Source organism: Herpailurus yagouaroundi, unplaced genomic scaffold (assembly GCF_014898765.1).
Source record: "Herpailurus yagouaroundi ecotype Mexico unplaced genomic scaffold, PumYag 215, whole genome shotgun sequence".
Taxonomy (NCBI): Eukaryota; Metazoa; Chordata; class Mammalia; order Carnivora; family Felidae; genus Herpailurus; species Herpailurus yagouaroundi.
The window spans coordinates 6,673,803-6,694,787 of NW_024412446.1; the positions used below are offsets into that span (position 1 = coordinate 6,673,803).

General features: G+C 45.4%; 2 protein-coding genes across 7 annotated transcripts in view; one reads left to right on the forward strand and one right to left on the reverse strand.

Moving 5' to 3' along the window:
• Positions 1-2,221, reverse strand: part of SDF2 (stromal cell derived factor 2) — a 9,812-nt gene extending 7,591 nt beyond the window's left edge. For 2 of the 3 annotated variants that reach the window (XM_040455353.1, XM_040455352.1), the window contains exon 1: positions 1,858-2,221. In XM_040455353.1, the coding sequence (XP_040311287.1) occupies positions 1,858-2,008 (151 nt within the window). In that variant the 5' untranslated portion in view covers positions 2,009-2,221. Of the gene's footprint in view, positions 1-1,426; positions 1,588-1,857 lie in introns of all 3 variants that reach the window. The other variant, XM_040455354.1, reaches the window with a different exon arrangement.
• A 140-nt stretch (positions 2,222-2,361) lies between these two features.
• Positions 2,362-20,985, forward strand: part of SUPT6H (SPT6 homolog, histone chaperone and transcription elongation factor) — a 32,975-nt gene continuing 14,351 nt past the window's right edge. Inside the window, exons 1-19 of one of the 4 annotated variants that reach the window (XR_005784669.1) lie at positions 2,362-2,478; positions 12,038-12,170; positions 12,953-13,111; positions 13,208-13,284; positions 13,641-13,833; positions 14,067-14,151; positions 15,056-15,329; positions 15,713-15,814; positions 16,065-16,181; positions 16,524-16,613; positions 16,795-16,937; positions 17,582-17,730; positions 17,881-17,979; positions 18,495-18,624; positions 18,710-18,860; positions 19,037-19,191; positions 19,385-19,580; positions 19,932-20,071; positions 20,189-20,306. Coding sequence is in view for 3 of the 4 variants with exons in the window: in XM_040455346.1 (XP_040311280.1) it covers positions 12,062-12,170; positions 12,953-13,111; positions 13,208-13,284; positions 13,641-13,833; positions 14,067-14,151; positions 15,056-15,329; positions 15,713-15,814; positions 16,065-16,181; positions 16,524-16,613; positions 16,795-16,937; positions 17,582-17,730; positions 17,881-17,979; positions 18,495-18,624; positions 18,710-18,860; positions 19,037-19,191; positions 19,385-19,580; positions 19,932-20,071; positions 20,189-20,306 (2,487 nt within the window). In the remaining variant the exon portion in view is untranslated. Of the gene's footprint in view, positions 2,520-12,037; positions 12,171-12,952; positions 13,112-13,207; positions 13,285-13,640; positions 13,834-14,066; positions 14,152-15,055; positions 15,330-15,712; positions 15,815-16,064; positions 16,182-16,523; positions 16,614-16,794; positions 16,938-17,581; positions 17,731-17,880; positions 17,980-18,494; positions 18,625-18,709; positions 18,861-19,036; positions 19,192-19,384; positions 19,581-19,931; positions 20,072-20,188; positions 20,307-20,985 lie in introns of all 4 variants that reach the window. The other 3 variants (XM_040455346.1, XM_040455345.1, XM_040455343.1) reach the window with 3 other exon arrangements.

The window sequence follows — 20,985 nt, forward strand, 5'->3', positions numbered from 1 at the left end:
AAGAAAGAAAGAAAGAAAGAAAGAAAGAAAGAAAGAAAGAAAGAAAGAAAATCAAGTCTCCCTCCTGACTTCTGGTTATTGCCTTACAGCCTTACAGCTCTCTTTGTCCTGGATCACTGCCAGGCTTCACTAAATCATGGTCTACACTTGGTGTCTTCCACTTTTTCATATTCCATTCAACTCTCCACTTCCTCTCCTATCCTTCAGAGATCAGATGGGATTGAGTGTGTTCAGAGTAGTATGGCCAGTAGAGTTTTCTCCCACCCTTAAATCTTGGATTACCCAGAGTCTACCTTTGTCCTTTTTTTTTTTTTTTAATTTTTGTAATGTTTATTTATTTTTGAGAGAAAGAGACAGAGTGTGAGCAGGGGAGGGGCAGAGAGAGAAGGAGCCACAGAATTCGAGAATTCGAGCTGTCAGCAGAGCCTGATTCGGGGCTCAAACCCACGAACCGAGAGATCATGACCTGAGCTGAAGTCGGACACTTAACCAGCTGAGCCACCCAGGTGCCCCTATCCTTATCTATTCTTAAACACTTGTTGGAGGTCAGGACAAAAGCATTGATACATGCTTCAACAGGTTCTTCAAGGGATTCAAATTGACACCAGATTGAGAAGAACCACGGTTCATCCTGAGCAATCTCACTTTCCCGATATTTTCAACTCCCGCCCTGTGGTACAATGATGTACTTAACTCTCTACCTCAGGCTCAGCACAGATCTTTCTTTTGAGATCCAGACTGAATCTGGTTCTAAAATCTGGCTGCCCATTAGAAGCACCTGAAAAACTTTCAAATCTACACATTATTATTGTCAGGCCTCTCTCCCACATTCTGATTTAGTAGACCCAAACTAGGAAACTACATCAAATTAAAAAGTAACAAGCTGGCACATAGTAGGTGTTCACTGAATGGCTGCTAGGATTATAAAACATCCCAACAGTGACAACTCAATTCCTTTCCTAGTTTAACTGGTCAGACGAGTTTTGAGAATCATGAGCACAGACCAGCCCCCATCTTCTCTTAGCTAATATCATCAGTCATCCAAGACAGAAATCTAGCAATCATCTTAGATGCTTCTCACATCTCACTAGCTGAACTTTTTTGGTCAGTTTTTGTTTTCCTGTAACTTGCTAACTGGCTCACTATATCTCCTGTATCTAGAACAATATTAGGGACATAATAAAATGTTATTGAATGAACCCACCAACTAAGCATTTTAATGTCCTACGTTAAAAAGCCCTCTAAAATGATTTCCTCCCCAATCCCAATGAGTGCTTTAAATTCTCTACAAGGGTAAATTTGAGTAAAAAGAGGACAAAGGAAAAGGATTGAAGAGCTAGTATAAAATATAAAATAGCCAGCACAGAGGAAATATAGTTAAAAAGTGAGGTCTTGGAGTTCAAGACTTCAGAGATACAGCACTTACTGTAATTTTCTACATGTCTGTCTCTCCCGCACTGAGTAGTGCCAGCCTGGAGTAGCTGAAAGCAGGCCTTGAAACTGGACAGATTTGGTTCGAACCCCGTCTCTGTCATTCACTAGCTGCAAGGCTCTGAGCATGTGATTTATTTGAGTTTGTTTCCTCATCTGTAAAATGAGGATAACAATCGTCTCTACCTCGTAAGAATGTCATAAATCCAAAAAAGCATCCGTGCAATCTGCCCGGTACGTAACACACCAGACAGAAGCTAGTATAATTATTACGCCCAATTCTCCGATTCTCCGCCTCTAAACCTCAGGAACCTACCCCAGGATCCCCTAACCTTCCCAGACCACACCCCTCAGATATTCTCTTGGCCCCGCCCCCTCCGGAGCCTACCAGGCCCTCCCAGCCCACCCGAACCCGGGTGGCAGTACCTGACCCATATCGCACGTCGTGTGAGTGCAGTCGCACGTTATGGCGCGTATTGAGTAGCTTCACTACAGAGCCGCATGTAACGACAGCCAGATTGGACGCTCCCACAGCACTCCACAAACCGCCCAACAACAGTAGCGGCACCACGGCCATCGTACCTATAGCGCAGAAACCCTAATCTTCGAAGAAAAATTAGGCCCCTCCCCGGAAGCGGAAGCTGCAGGCGGAACCACAGAGAGGAGGAAACGGAGACGCCCTAGTCTAGTCTTTATGGTTCCTTTGGCTAGAGCGGCCTGAGGAAGAAGCCAGGCCTGACGTTTTCGATCCCCAAGCTCTGTTCCCAAGTCTCTGCGACACTTTCTTCCTGAGCCACTTCTGCCAGTTTTCGCGCCCTCCCAAACGAAGCCTCGAGAGCCGGGTGAGAGGAGAGAGCAAGAAATGGCCCGCCCACTCCCGGTGACAGGGAGCCGGAAGTGACGTAGCACGTTGACGCAGCAGCGGCGGCGGTGGCGGCGGAGGGGCCGTGCGGTGGGTCCGTAGTATCTTTTCCCAGTCTCGGTTCGACGACTCCATTTTCGTCGGTGGGGGCTTAGCGCACCGGAGTAGCGGCGGGCTTCAGGCAGGTAAAGTTCGGATTGGAAAGCGTGTTCCTCGAATGGGGCAGGTGAGAGGAACTAGGCTCCTAGGGCCTGGTCCCGTAAGGGAAGAGGTATTGGGGAGCCGTATGCGGGAAGAAGGGGGGCCCCCGGCCTTCACTGCTCTATGAAGGAAAAGGAGGAGGAAACCGGAGTAGTTGCCTAGAGTCTCAGCGCTTTTCCAACCCTGTGCTACCCGGAACCGATGAATTGGTCGCCTTGTTGTATCAACAGGCTTCCCGGGATTCCGTCCTTCTCTCGCAGCTTGTGAAAATTGGGCCACGCCAAAAGATTGGGAATGGAAGGGACTTAAGGCTTCTGAGTCAGGATCAGGTGATCGAATTTATTGTTCTGGGGATGTTAAACCTACGGAGCTTTCAGCAGCTCGACCATCAAGTTAGAGGGTGATGCCAAATGGTATTTTTTTCCGATTGTTGAAAATAAAATTAGAACTTTTTATATAGATGCCTGCATTCATCAACCGCCTACCCCAAACATCAGAATGAGCTATTAAGTGAAAACTTCATTTTCTTCCATTTTCTGCCTTTCTCCCCAGGCAGTACCTCGAACCAGCAGGAGCAGTTCTTTTTCTAGGTTGTTTGAAGAAGTGATACTTATTTTTATTTAAGAGGAGGCCTAAACTCTCTGAAAATGCGTCCGTGGAAATTCACTGTAATATCAGAAGTAGCAAGGGAGTATTAAGTTACACCGCTGCTATTAATGAACATGGAGAATGTAAACAGTCTTGAATTTGATTAATTTATTCGGGGGAAAAAAGCCTACCTGCACTATTTATCTGGATGTTACTGGTTTTAAAGTCTTCAGTGTATTCATTGCAAAAGTATGATTACTCCCTTATCAGCCGAATTTAGAGCCTTTTCCATCACTAGTGTTCCTTCAGCCAATACAAATATATTCTTTCAATCTTGTATGGCTACTAGATTAGATTAGCATAGTATTGTTACTCTAAGAGGTTTAAACCTCATTAAGAGATTAATCACATCTGGAAGTGGTGCAGTCTAGAGAGGCTCGGGCATGTTTCACGGTTCTTTCTCAATAGATCTTCACAAGAAAAGAAGCCTACCCAGTATAGTGGAAACAAATGGTCTTTGGAGGCAAGTAAATTTGCCCTTGATCCTGTGTTCTTGGTCTCAATAAATGGTGCCATGGTCAGAATCCTGTGTAAAATCCTTGGATTTTTCCTATTACTCCTGGATAAAATTAGTCACCCAATCCTACCAAACCTGCTCCCGTCACATACACATTCTGCTCTGGTATCCCGCTTATCCCCCTCCAACTACCATCCTAGTTTTTTATTTCCCTTCATAGCCAGATTTCTACCTGTATCTGCTTTCTTGAATTTTATTCATTCTTCAGGCTATACTAGTTTGGCTTCTCTTCTGACCATTTGGTTGGAATTTCTGTCAAGGTTACCAGTGTTCTCTGTATTGCTGGATCTCATGGATACTTTGTTCTCGTCTTCCTCAATCCCTGGAATATGCAACACAGTTTACTCCTGGATTGTCTCCATTTCTCTGGTTGCTCCTTCTCAGTCTCCTTTCCTAGCCACTTTTGCTTTCTGCCTACTGTCTAAATGTTGAATTTCCTTCAGAGTTTAATCCTGGATTCTCTGCATGCGTCCTTTAGATGATCCAGTCTCATATCTTTAATAACCATCTGAAAGCTGGCAACTCTCAAGTTCAAACCCCTAGCCCAGCCTTCTCTGTGTTCAAGAATCGTACACAGAATTCCTGTTTAATAGCTCCATTTGGATGTCTCTTAGACGTCCCTAATCTAACATAACAAAAAGAACGTTGTAGTTTTCCCATCATTCCAAACCTTGTCTTCCCTCTCTCTCTAAGTGTTAACTCTCATCCACAGGGTTACCAAAGCCAGACCTCTGAGAGTTATCTTGTTGTTGTTGTTGTTGTTGTTGTTGTTGTTGTTTTTCCTTACCACTCTCCTCCCCCAAGTCTTTCAGTAAGGCCTGTCACTTCTACTTCTAAAGTATATTTCCAATCTATCTTAGGTTCTCCATCTCTACTTCTACCACCCTCTTCCAAGCCACTATCATCTTTTGCATGGGCTCCAACAATAGTATCCTCAATTTTCCCTGGTTCCACCCGGATACCCCTGCTGTCCATTTTCCACATAGCAGGTCAAGTCTGTTTAAAACATTCCAGTGGTTTTCCTTGGCCTTCATAGCCCCACTTGTGCAGCCCCTCAACCCCCTTCCGTTCTGCTGCCTTCACCATTCTCTGGTCACACTGGCCTTAGGACATGCCAAGTTCTTGCCCACCTTTTCTACCAGGAACCTCTTCCCCTGGCTCTTCATACCACATCCTACCCATTCTTGACATCTCAGCCTAACCTCACCCTCTCAGAGGTGAGAGTATTTCCTTCCTAGTACTTACAAAGAGGCTTATTTTGTTTGCAGTTTGTCTCTTACACCAGAATACAGATATCCTAGGGGCAAGGACTTTGTTTTGCACATGCCTGACATGTAGTAGGCACCCATCAAATGAATCTTTGTTGAGTTAGTAAATTAAGTCAATTCTGTTTAAAACCCTACAGGGACTTCCCGGCACCTTTTAGAGTCCAAAATCTTTAACTTATCCTGTCAAGGCCCTTATGACTATACTCCCAATTCGTTATGAACTCTTCTCCATCTCTGCAGTCAAACTGGCCTTCACTGTCCCTGCCACAGCACATTCTGGGCCTTGTGCTGGAAGTGCCCTTCTCCATCATCACCACTTACACCAAAGAAGCCAGCTCCTCCCTTTGCTAACTCCTCCATACTCTTAAGGTGTTTATTCAAAGTCATTTCCTCTAGGGGCACCTGGGTGGTTCAGTCAGTTAAGTGTCTGACTTCAGCTTAGGTCATGATCTCACAGTTCATGAGTTCAAGCCCCACGACGGGCTCTGTGCTGACAGCTCAGAGCCTGGAGCCTGCTTTGGATTGTGTCTCCCTCTCTCTGCCCTTCTCCCGCTCACCCTTTGTCTCTGTGTCTCAAAAATGAATAAACTTACGGAAAAAAAGTCATTTCCTCAAGGCCGAAGTTGGAGTCTACTCTCACAGGTTCCCATGGTACCTTGGTCACTAATTCTTTCAATGACTCCTGTACTTGTAGCTCAGGGGTCACCAAACTAAAGCTCCTTGGCCAAATTAGGCCACTCCTGTTCACTTATATATTATCAGTATCTGATTTTGTACTGCAGTGTCAGATCTGGCCCTCTGTGGTTTGATAGCCCCTGTGCTAGGACAGGAACTATATGTTCCCCAGTGTGTGTGGCACAAGGCTCAGTAACTTACTCCCTGTGTTGCAGGGATTCTGATTCTGGTTACATGTTTCAGTTGTTTCTGCTCCTCTTTTGCCCTTTCCTTATTCCCCAAGGAAATGTGGAAAGAAAAGAGATAACTGATATTTTAAATTACTTAATATTAGTAATCATTGTTAACCATAATTTTTTTTAAGTTTATTTTGCAGGGAGGGGGGAGAGAACAAGTGGGGGAGGGGCAGAGAGAGAGAGAGAGAGAGAGAGAGAGAGAGAGAATCCCAAACAAGTTCTGCACCATCACCGCAGAGCCTGACACAGGGCTTGAACCCAGGAACCATGACATGATATCGCGACCTGGGCCGAGATCTAGCTTAACCGACTGAGCCACCCAGGCACCCCAACGATAATGCTTTTTATACTATGTATTTGAAAAGATCATAAGGCTGTTATTTTCTGTAAATGTGGTGTGCATGTTAAAATGATTTTAGGTAGAGCTAACCTTTTCTGTATTTTTTAAAGTAATCTCTGCACCCGACATGGGGCTTGAAATCATGATCCTGAGATCAAGAGTTGCATGCTCTACTGACTGAGCCAGCCAGGCACCCCTAACCTTTTATTTTAACATCTTGATTTGATGCGATTAGGGTTTTTTTTTAAGAGTTCTGAATTAAAAAGAACTTGTCATAAGTGAACTCTGTATACTTCATTGGTTAAGCTTTTAGGTTTTTGAATTTCAAATTGGGTAGTCCTAGGCTTTTGCTCATAACATACAGACTGCCTTATAGTTTAAACTCCACATCAGACTTGTGGGGCTATTCCCCAGACCATTAGGCCCTTTCAGACCTAAGCCTTTATTCATGTTGCCTTTTTCCAGATTATCTTCTTAACTCCTCTCAACTCAGGCATCACCTTTTCTGAGGCATTCTCTGACCTCTCTCTTCATATTGTTTTCATAGTCCTGGTATATAACTGTAATACAATGTTCACTATGCTTTATCATAACTTTATTTACAAGGTTTTTGAGAAAGATTGTGAGTTCTACCAAGGTAAAAGGCATATTTTACTCATTTTCATATATCCAAGTCCCAGCATAGAGCTTAATCCTTTAAAAAAAGTAGATGTTAATTGAGCTGCCAGTGGAGGGAATTAACAGACATCTTCGCTCTGGTCTGGTCTCCTTTTAATTGCCTCCAACATCATCCTGTTCAAAAGGAGGGACTGCCAAGGGCCTCCCTGTGGCAATCTGATCCTAGCTCCATTCCTCATCCTGAGAGTGTCATGGTAACCACCAGCCTCTCCCTTTGAGCCACATCTTGTATTGCAGCTGTGCTTCTGCCTGGAGAGACTTCCTTTTACTACCCCTGGCCCTTCCAGACCTTTTTCAGTATCAGATTTAACTTACGGTCTGAATATGGGGAAAATTCAAGAGCACAAGTACTAAATAAAAAATCTGAACTACACTGGGCTCACCTCAGATATCATATTAATAATAATCCTATGGTAGCAAATAGTATTTTGGGGACATCTGGGTGGCTCAGTGGGTTAAGTGTCCACCTCTTGGTTTTGGCTTGGTCACGATCTCACAGTTTGTGGGATCGATCCTCGCATCAGGCTCTGCCCTGACAGTGTGGAGGCTGCTCAGGATTCTTTTTCCATCCTTTTTTCTCTCTGCCCCTCCTGCACTCGTGTGTGTGCACACTTCCTCTCTCTCAAAATAAGTATATAAACTTTAAAAAAATACATAATGTTTTTGTTCTGGAATAGTTGCTGCTTGCCAGCCTCAGCCTGCAGTGCTGTTGCAGCACCTTCTGCCCATCTAGCTCCCACAAGCTGCAGCAAGTCAGGATTGCTTCTGGCACACATCTTTTAGCTGGAAGTCTTGGCAGTGAGCTAGATTGGAAGCATTCCCCAGCTATGGCACAGCATGTACTCTATTGCTAACCTAGGGATTGGGAGGAAAGCTGTGTGTAGCACAGAGCACCAGCTGCCCCCCGGGACAGAAGAAAGCTGTTGTTTTCATCAGGTAGGCTGTCTGTTTCTCTCTGTTAAGTAGGCTGGAGGGCATCTGGTCTGCAGGAGCTGGCATTTAATGTGAAGATGTTAAGACTTTATCAGACTGAATTTGTGGGTCTGATAGCCTAATTAAAGCAAGCTGTGTGTGGGGGCTGCTGTACCCAAATCTATTTTTAATGGTTTAGTTCAGAGCTGGGGGGGGGGGGGGAGTGATGTCAAGATTAAAATTAGAGCACCAGATTTAATTAGCAGTTTTAGGTACTCACTTTTGGCAGCACTCAAGCAAATTACCTTAAGGACACAGTTCTTGGGGAAAAAAGCTGTCTAACTGTAAGACTTTCCGTATCACCACCCTGTGGGGTGTGTCACAATCATATAGTATAGCAGCTCTTAAACTTTTTGATCTTAGGACACCTTTATCCTTTTTTTTCTTTTTCTTTCTTTTTTTTTTTTTATTTTTGAGAGAGAGGTGGGGCACCTGGGTGCCTCGGTTAAGCATCTCACTTCAACTCAGGTCATGATCTTGCAGTTCATGAGTTCAAGCCCCACATCTGTTGTCAGCCCAGAGCCCACTTCCAATCCTCTGTCTCCCTCTCTCTCTCTGCCCCTTCCTCCAGCCTACACGCTCTCTCTCAAAAGTAAAAATATATATAATTCTATATTTTTGAGAAAGAGAGACAGTGTGAGGGGGGAGGGGCAGAGAAAGAAGGTGACATAGAACCCAAAGCAGGCTCCAGGTTCCAAGCCGTCAGCATCGAGCCCGAGGCTGGGCTCGAACCCACAAACCACAAAAATCATGACCTGAGCTGAAGTCCGTTGCTTAACCGACTGAGCCACCCAGGTGCCCCAGGACCCCTTTGTAGTCTTAAAGATGATTTAAGACTCCAAAGACATTTTGTGTATCCGAGGTATATCTATCACTGTTTATGAGATTTTTATATTTTGATATTTACCAGATTACAAATTAAAATTGGGTATATTAATTCATTTAAAAATTATAACAAGTGCACAAAAGAAATTATTTTGCTGTATAGGGGTATATTAACACAATATACACCTTAAACTTACAGTTTCATATGTCTATCATGTAATAAAGCTGGAGGAAAAAATAAACCCACTACACTTTAACATAAACAATACTTTTATGGAAACTGTACTCTTCAAAATTAGTGAAGAGAGTGACACTGTTCTACTTTTTTTTCCCACCAATTCTTTTTAACGTCTGCCTTAATAGAATATAGCTGGATTTTCATACCTGCTTCTGCATTCAGTGTTGTGATACTACATATCGTATTACCTCTAGAAAACTCCACTGTACACTCATGAGATAAGGGAGGAGGTGGTCCCTGGACCACACATAGAGATCTACTGATAGAGTAGAACAACTGTGACTTTGGAGACAGACAAACCTTAACCCAGATCTCAGCTCTTGCAGTTGATATTTGTGTCAGCTTGAACAAGTGACTTCATCTCTGTTGAAGAGATCTGTTTTCTCCTTTGTTGAATGGAGAGAGAAGTGTACTGTAACTCATAGATCAGTGTAGGGGTTAATTGGTATTTCTAAAGTGTCTGGAAATTGGTAGGTGTGTGATTATTATTCCTCTGAGCACTTTTTTTTTTTTTTTTAACTGCTTAAAGGAAAGGCCTATATTAGTTTTGGTTGGGTTTTGTGTGAATGTTGTGGGTTGGTTCTCTTCCTATGCCTGCTCTCTGCATATAATACAAAAAATTATTTTATGGTCCTTACTTGTTTTCATATCTGTGTCTTTCTACTAGAAGTCAACTCCTTGATAACAAACAATTCTTTTTCTCTTCAAACCCCCATGTCTCAGCAGAATGTATGTACATGGTAGACATTCATTAAAACTTGAAAAGAATGGCATCTGAAACCTCAGCCTGAAATTGAACATAAGACCATATCATTGCCCCTCCCTTTACACAGAACTCAGTACCTTCAGTTTTGTTTCTTTTGAGTTCATTGGTTAATTGATTGTGGTATCAATTGATACCAGTAAGGGTAATTTTCAGAAGAATTAGAGCCACAGAATTTAAGGCTCCTTCTAGAGCTCAGAGCATTTCAAGTAGCTGTTAGCCAGCCTCCTCTTTTCTTCCATCCCACTGCCATGTTTCACTGGGAAGGTGGCACTAATATGAAAAGTAAGTAATCTATTTGATAGATACTTAGCAGTTCCTATTTTCTACAGAGCACCTAGAAGGTACAGCTTATTTGGTACAGGGTCACCAAGTGCCTTGTAATACCTTTCATGTTGCCATTTATGTTTTCTTGGTTTTCATTAGCCCTTCAGTTAGATATGGTCTCTAACTTCCAGAAGCTTATGGTCTAAGTGGGGGAAATGGGCACAAATACAGTGGACCATCATTCAGGACAAAGTGAGGGGTGATGTTGAGTTTATCAGCAGCCAGCTTCAAGATTCCAGAATAAGATCTTGATGTTATGATTTGTGAGATGCGTGCAGTTTTTTAAAGTCCTACAAGGTCTGGGGGCCTCGGTGGCTCAGTCGGTTAAACATCCAACTCTTGATTTCAGCTGAGGTGGTGATCTCACAGTTCGTGACTTCGAGCCCTGCATCAGGCTCTGCTCTGATAGTGTGGAATCTGCTTGGGATATTCTCTCTCCCCCTCTCTGTCTCTCTCTCTGCCTCCCTTGCTTGCACATGTATGCTATGCTCTCTGTCTTTCTCAAAAATAAATAAAACCTTTAAAGTCAAACAAGACACAGGAAACTCCATGTTAGGGTTAGGGTTCTGGGGTTATCCACTGCCATTTCCAGGCTTTGGATGAGTCTGAAAATGGGGAAGCAAAAGACAAATTTGGGATCAGTTGGTACAGAATTACAGAATGCTAAGGAAAATTAGGCCCAAGTTTCAAATTCAAACTCATTTAACATGTATTGAAGCCATAAACTAGGTTCTTTCCCTCGTGTCATGTGATATTCTCAACTACTGTGCAAGGTAGGCAGGTAGTGCTATTCCTCTTTTCCAGATGAAGAAGCTGATATTCAGACAAATTGAATAATTTGCTTAGTTTACATATCTGGCAGATGGTGGAACCAGGATTTGATTTCTCCTCTTAAGCCCAGCAATCTTTGCAGTTAAATATGTTGCCTTTATTTTGTAGGCCACAGAAGTTGCTTTCAAAGTGTTTTTTTGCTGCAGAGGTCAATGGTAAAAATAGGGTTATGGTTCTAATGGTTCTGAAGAGACCCTTTCTCTACCCCACTACTGCTCCCAACCACTACTCACATAAGGGGGCTCAAGTTCATGAAATGTTGTTTAATCCATTAAAAAGGATGTTCCTTTTGGCTCTGCCAGTAGCCAGGTATAGTGTACATGAAAGTGCCTGTCATTATCACTCATTTCCCAAATTTCTTATGAGAAGCCATATAACATCACTGCTACCATATGCCAACCTATATAATTATCCATACACTAATTCTTTCGTCATTCACCCATTCCTGCTCCCAAATGATAAGTGAAATAAAATTCTTTGGTATACAGTTGACCCTTGAACAATGCAGGGGGTAAGGGCACTGGCCTCCTGCACAGTTGAAAATCTGCATATAACTTTTGACTCCCTGAAAACTTTACAAAAGCCTCAATTAACACGTTTTGTATATGTACTATATGTTGTATTCTTAAAGTAAACCAGAAAAAAAAAAAATTAAAATTGTATGGAAGAGAAAATCCGTTTACAGTACTCTGCTGTGTTTATCGGAAAAAACCTGGGGCTCCTGGGTGGCTCAGTCAGTTAAGCACCGACTTCAGCTCAGGTCATGATCTCATGGCTCGTGGATTTTTAGCCCCGTGTCTGGCTCTGTGCTGACAGCTCAGAGGCTGGAGCCTACTTCAGATTCTGTGTCTCCCTCTCTCTACCCTTCCCCTGCTTGTGCTCTGTCTCTCTCAAAAATAAATAAAAACATTAAAAAGAAATTTTTTTAAAGCCTATAAGTGGACCGTGCAGTTCAAACTCCTGCTGTTTTCGAGTCAATTGTATGTAGAGAAGTTCTGTGTAATCAGTCATCTTTTTCAAGGCACATGTAAGAGGAGTAACCATGGGAAGAGTGGAAAATGGAAGAGAGAAAGCCATCTGATTCTTACTGTCTCCTTCCTAGGTGGAAATGATTGAGGGGCAGAGCAGTGGCACGTGGCTAAAAGGCTGTTTGTGGAAAGGTTTAAAGTGCTCTGTGAAGTCACGTGTCTCATTTTTTCTATCCCCATCTTCCTTCCTTCTCTAGGCATCTTAGGCAGGCCGTGAGAAAATGTCTGATTTTGTGGAAAGCGAGGCCGAGGAGTCAGAGGAAGAGTACAATGATGAAGGCGAAGTGGTGCCCCGAGTCACCAAGAAATTTGTGGAGGAGGAGGATGACGGTGAGGAGGCCCCAGCCTCAAGCTTCTCCCCACTATTGCTAAGCTTTGGATAGTTGGATTCTTGCTGATGAGAGGCTCAGGCTGAGCACAGAAGTTATCACACATGAGGTACCAGCTTGAGAATTTTCAGTCATTTATAGAAAATACCTAACTGAGCATCTGTCTGCTATGTGCCAGGTCCTGCGCCTAGAGCTAGAAATGTGAAAGGAAGACCCTGCAGTCATGGAGTCTACATTGGCGGGAGGGGACAGACAGGAAACCAACAAATAAATACATGCGTAATGTTTTCCTCTTTTAGAGACCCCGCAGTGTTGGTATTTATGAGCCCAGTTTCCTATTTCTCTGGCCAAACCCAACCATTAGGATCCTCAGCAGAGTAGAACCATGAAATGGCTTTAAAGACAGGAAGGTAAATTTAAGTGTTATCAAAAGAATTATGGATGAAAGAAATAATATAGCCACTGAACTTATAAATTAAGAGGAAAACAAAGATTACTGGTGGCTGTAAAACTCCTAGTAATGATTTTGAAAAGCCATGGTACTTAGGAAGATTATCTTGCCTAAAGACAGATGAGGAGCATAGAAATGAGGTAGTCCGTTCCAGATGCTCCTGCTCAAACTCAGTGGCCATGTTTTTTACATCTTTAGATGAAGCTGAAGAGTTAACATGGCATCCACATCATTAGGCTTAGAGCAGATGGAGAATCACAGTTAAGCAGGGGGTCCTGCCCCACCCCAGCCCATTTCCCAAACTCCATGCCTCAAACATGTGTATTTTCCAGATGAGGAGGAGGAGGAGGAGAACCTAGATGATCAGGATGAGCAAGGCAATCTGAAAGGCTTTATCAATGATGATGACGATGAAGATGAAGGGGAGGAGGATGAGGGTAGTGACTCTGGTGATTCAGAAGATGATGTTGGCCACAAGAAGAGAAAACGCAGTGAGTAGTCTCTCCTCAGTCAGGTGAGGCTGGGGTGGAAGTTACAGTGGACAAGGGGCCTCTCCATCACCATGGGTAACACTTTGTTTTCTCCAGCATCTTTTGACGACCGCCTGGAGGATGATGATTTTGACCTCATTGAGGAGAATTTGGGTGTCAAAGTCAAAAGAGGAGTAAGTGTCATTCTTTGTCCCTGGGGTTGAAGGAAAAAGCTCTTGAAATTCAGTGACTTCTGGGGGACAAGGCACCTCCAGAACAGTGTGGGAAGCATAGAGGATGAGAAAGTTGCTCAGTGTCATTGTGCTGTGGAGACTAGATTTGCATCCCAGGTCTGGGCGCTTGTTATAGAAAGACTTGTCAGGGTTTGAAGGGTGGGCCTTGGTGCTGAAAGAGCATGTCTGAGTGTGTTCTTTGCCATCTCCCTTGGTCAGCAGAACTGTGGTGGGGAAAGTGGGAGTGAGACTAGAGAGCAGGCACCCTTAGGCCGGTCCTCTCAGACCCTGTTGAGACAGGTTTTTTCCACCCCTAGCAAAAATACCGACGTGTCAAAAAAATGTCAGATGACGAGGATGATGACGAGGAGGAATATGGCAAAGAGGAACATGAAAAAGAGGCTATTGCCGAGGAAATCTTCCAGGATGGGGAAGGGGAAGAAGGGCAGGAGGCTGTGGAGGCCCCCATGGCTCCTCCAGAGGAGGAGGAAGAAGATGATGAGGAATCAGGTATGTGGCATCAGGCAAGAAAGCCAGTGTTTGGGTGGGTGTTGGGATTTCCTAGCCCTTAGGAGCAGAATGGGAAACGATTCTTCACCTGCGGGCCCCCAACATTTGACAGAAGTTCGTTTTTAGGAGCCTCCCTACTCTTCTCACTGGCCACTCACATAGTAGGAACTAAAGCCATTCAGTCCTGGCTCATCCCTTGCCTCTGAGCACTAATCCCTTCCTTCCCTACCCAGACATCGATGACTTCATTGTGGATGATGACGGACAGCCTCTGAAAAAACCTAAGTGGCGGAAAAAGCTTCCTGGATACACAGATGCGTGAGTTGGGGCTGGTACAGGGTGGTGATATGGGCGCCTGAGTAGACCCCATCAGGAAGGAGGAAATCAGAGGCTTCTGCCAAAAATGGGACATCCCATCTCTCAACCATTTTGCTTCCTAACTCAACTAACCTTTACTAGGCAGGAATTTCAGACTGCTCCTAGAAGCCCTGAGAACTGTCTATATTAATAGAGCCACTGTGGGATTAGGAGCCACACGTGTGTAGGCTTCCATCAGCCTCCCTCTTCACCTGAAGCTCCACGTGTATTCATTTATGTATTGGCATTCTGAGTATAATTTTGTCGGAAGAAAGCTTTTGCCTTGAGGGAATACTGTAATACCTTAGCAGAAGATGGACCCACTGAGCAGAATGTGGATCTATCTGCCCTGTTGGGTTTGACCCCAGAGACTGGCACATGCTAACAATGGGCTTTTTATCTTTCATAAGTAATAGTTTTCCCAGAAACCTCCCCCAACTGAGCCTTTATTTCCAAAGCGAGCATGCTTGCTTGATTGCTTGCTCGCTTGCTTGCTTGCTTGCTTATTTATTTATTTATTTATTTATTTATTTATTTATTTATTTAAATAGAGCAGAGAGAGAGCGTGTGTGTGCGTGCACGTGCATGTGAAGTGGGTGAGGGGCAGAGAGAATCTAAAGCAGGCTCCATGCCCATCATGGAGCCCAGCACGGGGCTCAGTCTCACCACCATGATACCATGACCTGAGCTGAAATCAAGAGTCTGATGCTTAACCAACTGAGCCACCCAGGCGCCCCTACTTTTTAAATTTACCTCTCTCTTAACCTCCTCAATTTCCTTTGGGGCAAGTAAAGGGTATGTGCTGGGGCTGCATTTCTCCTCTCATCAGAACCTGGGCCAAACCGTCTTTTGCTCTCACCCACAGGGCCCTGCAGGAAGCCCAGGAGATTTTTGGTGTGGACTTTGACTATGACGAGTTTGAGAAATACAATGAGTATGACGAAGAACTGGAGGAAGAGTATGAGTATGAGGATGATGAGGCCGAGGGTGAGATCCGAGTGCGCCCCAAGAAGACCACCAAGAAACGTGTGAGCCGCAGGAGCATCTTTGAGATGTATGAGCCCAGCGAGCTAGAAAGCAGCCACCTCACAGATCAGGACAATGAAATCCGAGCCACTGACCTGCCTGAGAGGTTCCAGGTAAGAAAGCATCAGCTTCTGTCCTTCTGCCAATGTGTCATCACCTGCCCTGAGCCTCTTTGCTTCAAGGGTTGTATCAGAGGAGCAATCTAACAACAATCTGATATCGAATATATATAGAAAGTTGGCTTTTGAACTCCATCTGACCAGGTAGTGCAGGGAGTCCAGGTCTTAGAGAAGGCTCTTCTGCTGCTTATGGTTCTTGAAATGGCACTCTTTCTTTAGCAAATACACAAAGTATGTCTACTTTGTGCCAGGACAGTGCTCTTCTGGGTGCTGGAATGTGTCTGTGGAGCACACATTTCTTTCCGGAAGCAGTGTATGTGTTATCCTACAGGGGTTACAGGATAAAGTCAGTCTCACTATTGTCTTATCCTGTGCAGCTCCGCTCCATCCCAGTTAAGGGGGCTGAAGATGACGAACTAGAAGAAGAAGCTGACTGGATCTACAGGAATGCCTTTGCCACACCAACCATTTCTCTTCAGGTACCCAAAAAAAGATCCTTATGTTTGACATGAACCAGAAGCCACTTCATCAAGATGAAGACCTGCTCCTACCATGCCCCAAACATCTATATGTGCCTAGTACAGAACAAGTATGGGTGTGTACAGGTGTATGAAAGATTTTTCTAGAACTCTTCTGACGGAGTTCTCTTTTGACATGGAGTAGTTTCATGTATGGTAAGACAAAGCAAGTAACGGTGTCGTTGCTGTTTCTTTTTTTTTCTGGCTCTAGGAAAGCTGTGATTACCTAGACCGAGGGCAGCCAACCAGCAGCTTCAGTCGTAAAGGGCCCAGCACAATTCAGAAGATTAAAGAAGCTCTGGGTTTCATGCGAAATCAACACTTTGAGGTAGCACCTCAAGCTGTCATGGTCCGTTGGTTAGAAATTCAGCTAGGGGATGAGGGAAAAGGTAGCGCCCTATGAGATGAGGAGTCCCCTTCTGTCTTCAGGCATGGTCCCTTGGCTCAAGAGTGTGTGAACCAAAGGAGACTCTGGTAACCAGGAGAACACTTGTTCTTCCTGTCTGCAGCGTTATCTTCCCCCTTGGGGGAGAGCACGTGCCCTGGATGAGCCTGTGGGGGAGTCCAAGCTTCTGACTGTTGAATTTCCTGGAGCTGTTTACCCTTCTAGCAAAGGAGCTCCTTACAGATCTCTCCACTCTGGTTGACTGCAGTCTCCTTGCCACCCTAGGTGCCTTTTATTGCTTTCTACCGTAAGGAGTATGTGGAGCCTGAGTTGCACATCAATGACCTATGGAGGGTGTGGCAGTGGGATGAAAAGGTACGATGGATCCATGCTCCTAAGAGGCTCAGGTGTGGCTTGGGCACCACTACTACCAAAGTCCAAGCCTCCTGTACATATCAGGTGGCTACCCTTCCCGGGGTCGCCTGGTAAGAAACAGAGCAGCCTTGGGTCTCCAAAGCTGAACACCAGCCCTTAGTCGTGCCCTGTCCTATCCTAGTGGACCCAACTGAGGATCCGCAAAGAGAACCTAACACGGCTGTTTGAGAAGATGCAAGCTTATCAGTACGAGCAGATCTCTGCTGATCCTGACAAACCCCTGGCTGATGGCATCCGGGCTCTAGATACCACCGACATGGAGAGGTAAAGTATGCAAGGTTTATTCCATTACAGGGCGCCCTCAGACCAAAGGCCCCCAGGGAGCAGTGTAACCTACAGAATCCGCAGCACAGGGCCCATCCCTTAGAAACCCAACTTGTCACCACACCAAAAGTGATCTCTCTGGCAAACAAATTCATCTTAGTTACCTATATGGGTATAAAAGGTGAAAAGGATAACATAGTCACGTTTGCTGATCTGAAAATTCCCTGTACATAAGGGTATGTGGAAAACCAAATTATAACCAGAAAGGAGCTTGGTGAGCCTGGAATCGGTGGAGTGCCGGAAGGGTGCAGATGACTTTAGTGGCCAGTGTCATGAAGCTGGTGGGGGAGGGACAGACCATCTCAAGAACTCTGAACTTTGCTAGAGATGTGGTGCTTCATCTGTCTCTCCCTTTTCATCTCCATTTCTGACAACCACCAACCACCATTTGTTTGACATATTCCTTCTTTAAGATACCTTGCTCTCAAGGAAGTCACCGTCTGGGGTTGTTGTGTGTCTCTAATAATTGAAGAATACAGACACCTATCCTAGTTGGGACCTTCCCTCCTGGGAATTAGACCTGTTGTAGCAGAACTGGGGTGTACCCTTAGTGACAGTTGAGGTCTTACATCCCTTTCCTCCAGGCTTAAGGATGTCCAGTCAATGGATGAGCTGAAAGATGTCTACAACCATTTCTTGCTATATTATGGTCGTGATATCCCCAAGATGCAGAATGCTGCCAAAGCCAGCCGCAAGAAGCTGAAGCGTGTGAGGGAAGAGGGAGATGAAGAAGGTGAGTGCTGGAACAGAAAACCTAGGAGGCTTGATGGCCACACCATCCCCAAGGATGCCCTTGGCTGAGTGCCCTTTAGGGCTTCCCTGCATGTGGCAGCTCCTTGGGAGTGACTGGAAACTAGAGCACTGACTCATGTTTTCTTCCTAGGTGAGGGTGAAGAGGCAGAAGACGAGGAGCAGAGGGGCCCAGAGCTCAAGCAGGCCTCCCGCCGAGACATGTATACCATTTGCCAGAGTGCTGGCCTAGGTAAAAGCTAGCTGTGTTGTGTCCTGGGCGTTCCAGCCTTGAGCAAGGGGAGTTCCCAGATGGTCGCTGGTGGGCAGGAAGAGGACTTTTTTGAGCGAATCACTAATCCAGTTGTGAACACTGGCCCCCCCCCAGCACCCACGCCCACCCACAGTAATGGTCTAGCCTCTCCCTAATTTCCCAAAGGAATGGGAAGCTCATATAATCAGAGGGACAGAGTTCATCCTAGCCTTGAGAAGTTCTTTATTAAGCTGTAGTTTCCACCTCAGTTCTGAGCCCAGGAGTCACAGAAAATAACTGTTTTTCTGGGTTATAACAGCCTGTCAGGTGTTTAAAGACAGGGTTTTTTTTTGGTTTTTTTTGGGTTTTTTTACTATTCTTTGTAAACTTCCTGGTGCTGCTTATTCATGACCCTCTTAAAGTCTAGTGCCCAGAATAGCTGCTCTGGACTTGGAGACCAAAGAGATTTGTCAGCCCAGCAATTGCCTTACCTTTCACACTCCTGTTTGCTTTAGATGGCCTGGCCAAAAAGTTTGGACTGACTCCTGAACAATTTGGGGAAAACCTGCGGGACAGCTACCAGCGGCACGAGACAGAGCAGTTCCCTGCAGAGCCTTTGGAGCTGGCCAAGGATTATGTTTGCAGGTAGGCTTGTGGCACATGGCTGGCAGGAGGAGGGGCCCGCGGGCAAAGACACTGTCATCCTGCAGCTGCCGCATTTTCCCCACAGCCAGTTCCCTACACCTGAAGCTGTGCTGGAAGGTGCCCGCTACATGGTAGCCCTGCAGATTGCCCGAGAGCCCCTCGTCCGACAGGTGCTGAGGCAGACCTTCCAGGAGAGAGCCAAGCTAAATATAACCCCCACCAAGAAAGGTAGAAAGGTGAGCTGGGTGAAGGGCTTTGATCCAACACGTGGCCCAGCTCTGTGTTCGACTGAACTGAGTTTCTTGCTTTCATGCTCAGCTGAGCTGTCTGCCGGCAAGCAGAGAGGCAGTCTTTTCTCCCAGGGTCAAGCCCAGCCTGTTGGTAAGCTGACGATTCCTCTTATTGTGTACAGGATGTGGATGAGGCCCACTACGCTTACTCCTTCAAGTACTTAAAGAACAAGCCTGTTAAGGAACTGAGAGATGACCAGTTCCTCAAGATCTGCTTGGCTGAAGATGAAGGGCTGCTCACCATTGACATCAGCATAGATATGAAGGGGGTAGAAGGGTAAGCAAAGCTCTGGGGTGGGAGCTCCTTCTGGGAGGGCTTGATGAAGGGTCAGCTGGAGGGAGGGGTCCCTCAGGAATGTGAACCACAGTTTGAGAGGTGAGCAGGTCATTGTCCCTGGTTCACAGTGTTTGTGGACATTTCAGTGTCACCTTTCCTCCATCCCTGACCCTGCAGTGTTGTTTCTCCTCAGCTATGGCAATGACCAGACATATTTCGAAGAGATCAAACAGTTTTACTACCGAGATGAGTTCAGCCACCAGGTGCAGGAGTGGAACCGGCAGCGCACCATGGCCATCGAGCGAGCCTTGCAGCAGTTCCTCTATGTGCAGATGGCCAAAGAGCTCAAGAACAAGCTGCTGGCCGAAGCCAAAGAATATGTCATAAAGGTTAAGACTCACGGTCTTTAGGCCTGTGATTTCCCCAAACTAGAGCTGAGAGTGAAAGAACTCCTTACAAGTAGTCTTCTAGCAAACAAGCCATGGGTCACTCCGAGACCCCCCCGTTTGAGGAGATTCTTGGCTTCCCACCCCCAGCCCAAACACTCTTTGTTTATATTGCTGTTCTCTGTATACTCTCCTGTTTCCACAATTAAGGTATGCCTTCACACTGTAAGCCTGCAAAGGGCTAGGAACACGTGCACACGTCAATGCAGCCTGTGCACATGTGTACCCACATCTGTTCCCTTAGCACACTCGGTGAGCCTGTTGGCCATAGTGTCTGGTGTGTCTTCTCCCCAGGCCTGTAGTCGGAAACTCTACAACTGGTTGAGGGTGGCACCCTACCGGCCAGATCAACAGGTAGAGGAAGATGATGACTTTATGGATGAGAACCAAGGGAAGGGCATCCGAGTCCTAGGCATTGCTTTCTCCTCTGCCAGGTAACTGCCTGTTTGTGCCTGCCCAGCCTCACCCCTTACCTGTCTTCCTAATTTCATTCTACTCTCACTTACATCCTCTTATTTCTGATTGTTGCACTACTCTTGTCTGGTCGGCAGAGATCACCCCGTGTTCTGTGCCCTGGTCAACGGTGAAGGAGAAGTGACAGACTTCCTTCGACTGCCCCATTTTACCAAACGGCGAACTGCATGGAGAGAGGAAGAACGGGAAAAGAAGGCAAGTGGCTAGGATAGGACAACCAAGTGTACATCTTAAGCGCGTTTTACAATTCTGTGGGGGTATGTGTTTATGGTCTACACGCCATCCTTTGCAAGACCCTGATTGATCTCCACATGCTTGCTGAATACTGGAGTCCTGGGATAAGTCTCAACTTCCATAAGCAGTAGATGGCACTCACGTTCTGGTGCAGAATTTACTTCTGGCTGGAGGCCAATTCCTAGGTCTTGTGTTCTTCTGGAAGCTGCCATTATAGCCTCTGTTCTTCCCAGCATCTGGGTCATCCTGTTCCAGTAGCTGAAAGCCAGTGAGGCATTAAGCCAACCTTTTCCCTGCTTTAGCCTTTCAGTGTTTCTTCCAAGGAAGGAGGAATTTGAATTCATCTCATGTATATGCTTCTGATTTTCTTAACCTAATGGTATCTTTCAATTTTGCGAGAGACCTGCATTCTAGAGTAATTTTTCGCAACCATTTTTTAAAAAGAAACATCGGGGCGCCTGGGCGGCTCAGTCAGTTGAGCGTCTGACTCTTGATTTCAGCTTAGGTCATGATCCCAGGGTCATGGGGTTGGACTGCCCACTGAGCATGGAACTTGCTTAAGATTTTAAGACCCATTCTTTCTCTCTCTCTCGTCTCCCCCACTCATGCTCTCAAAAAAAAAAAAACAAAAAAAAAAAAA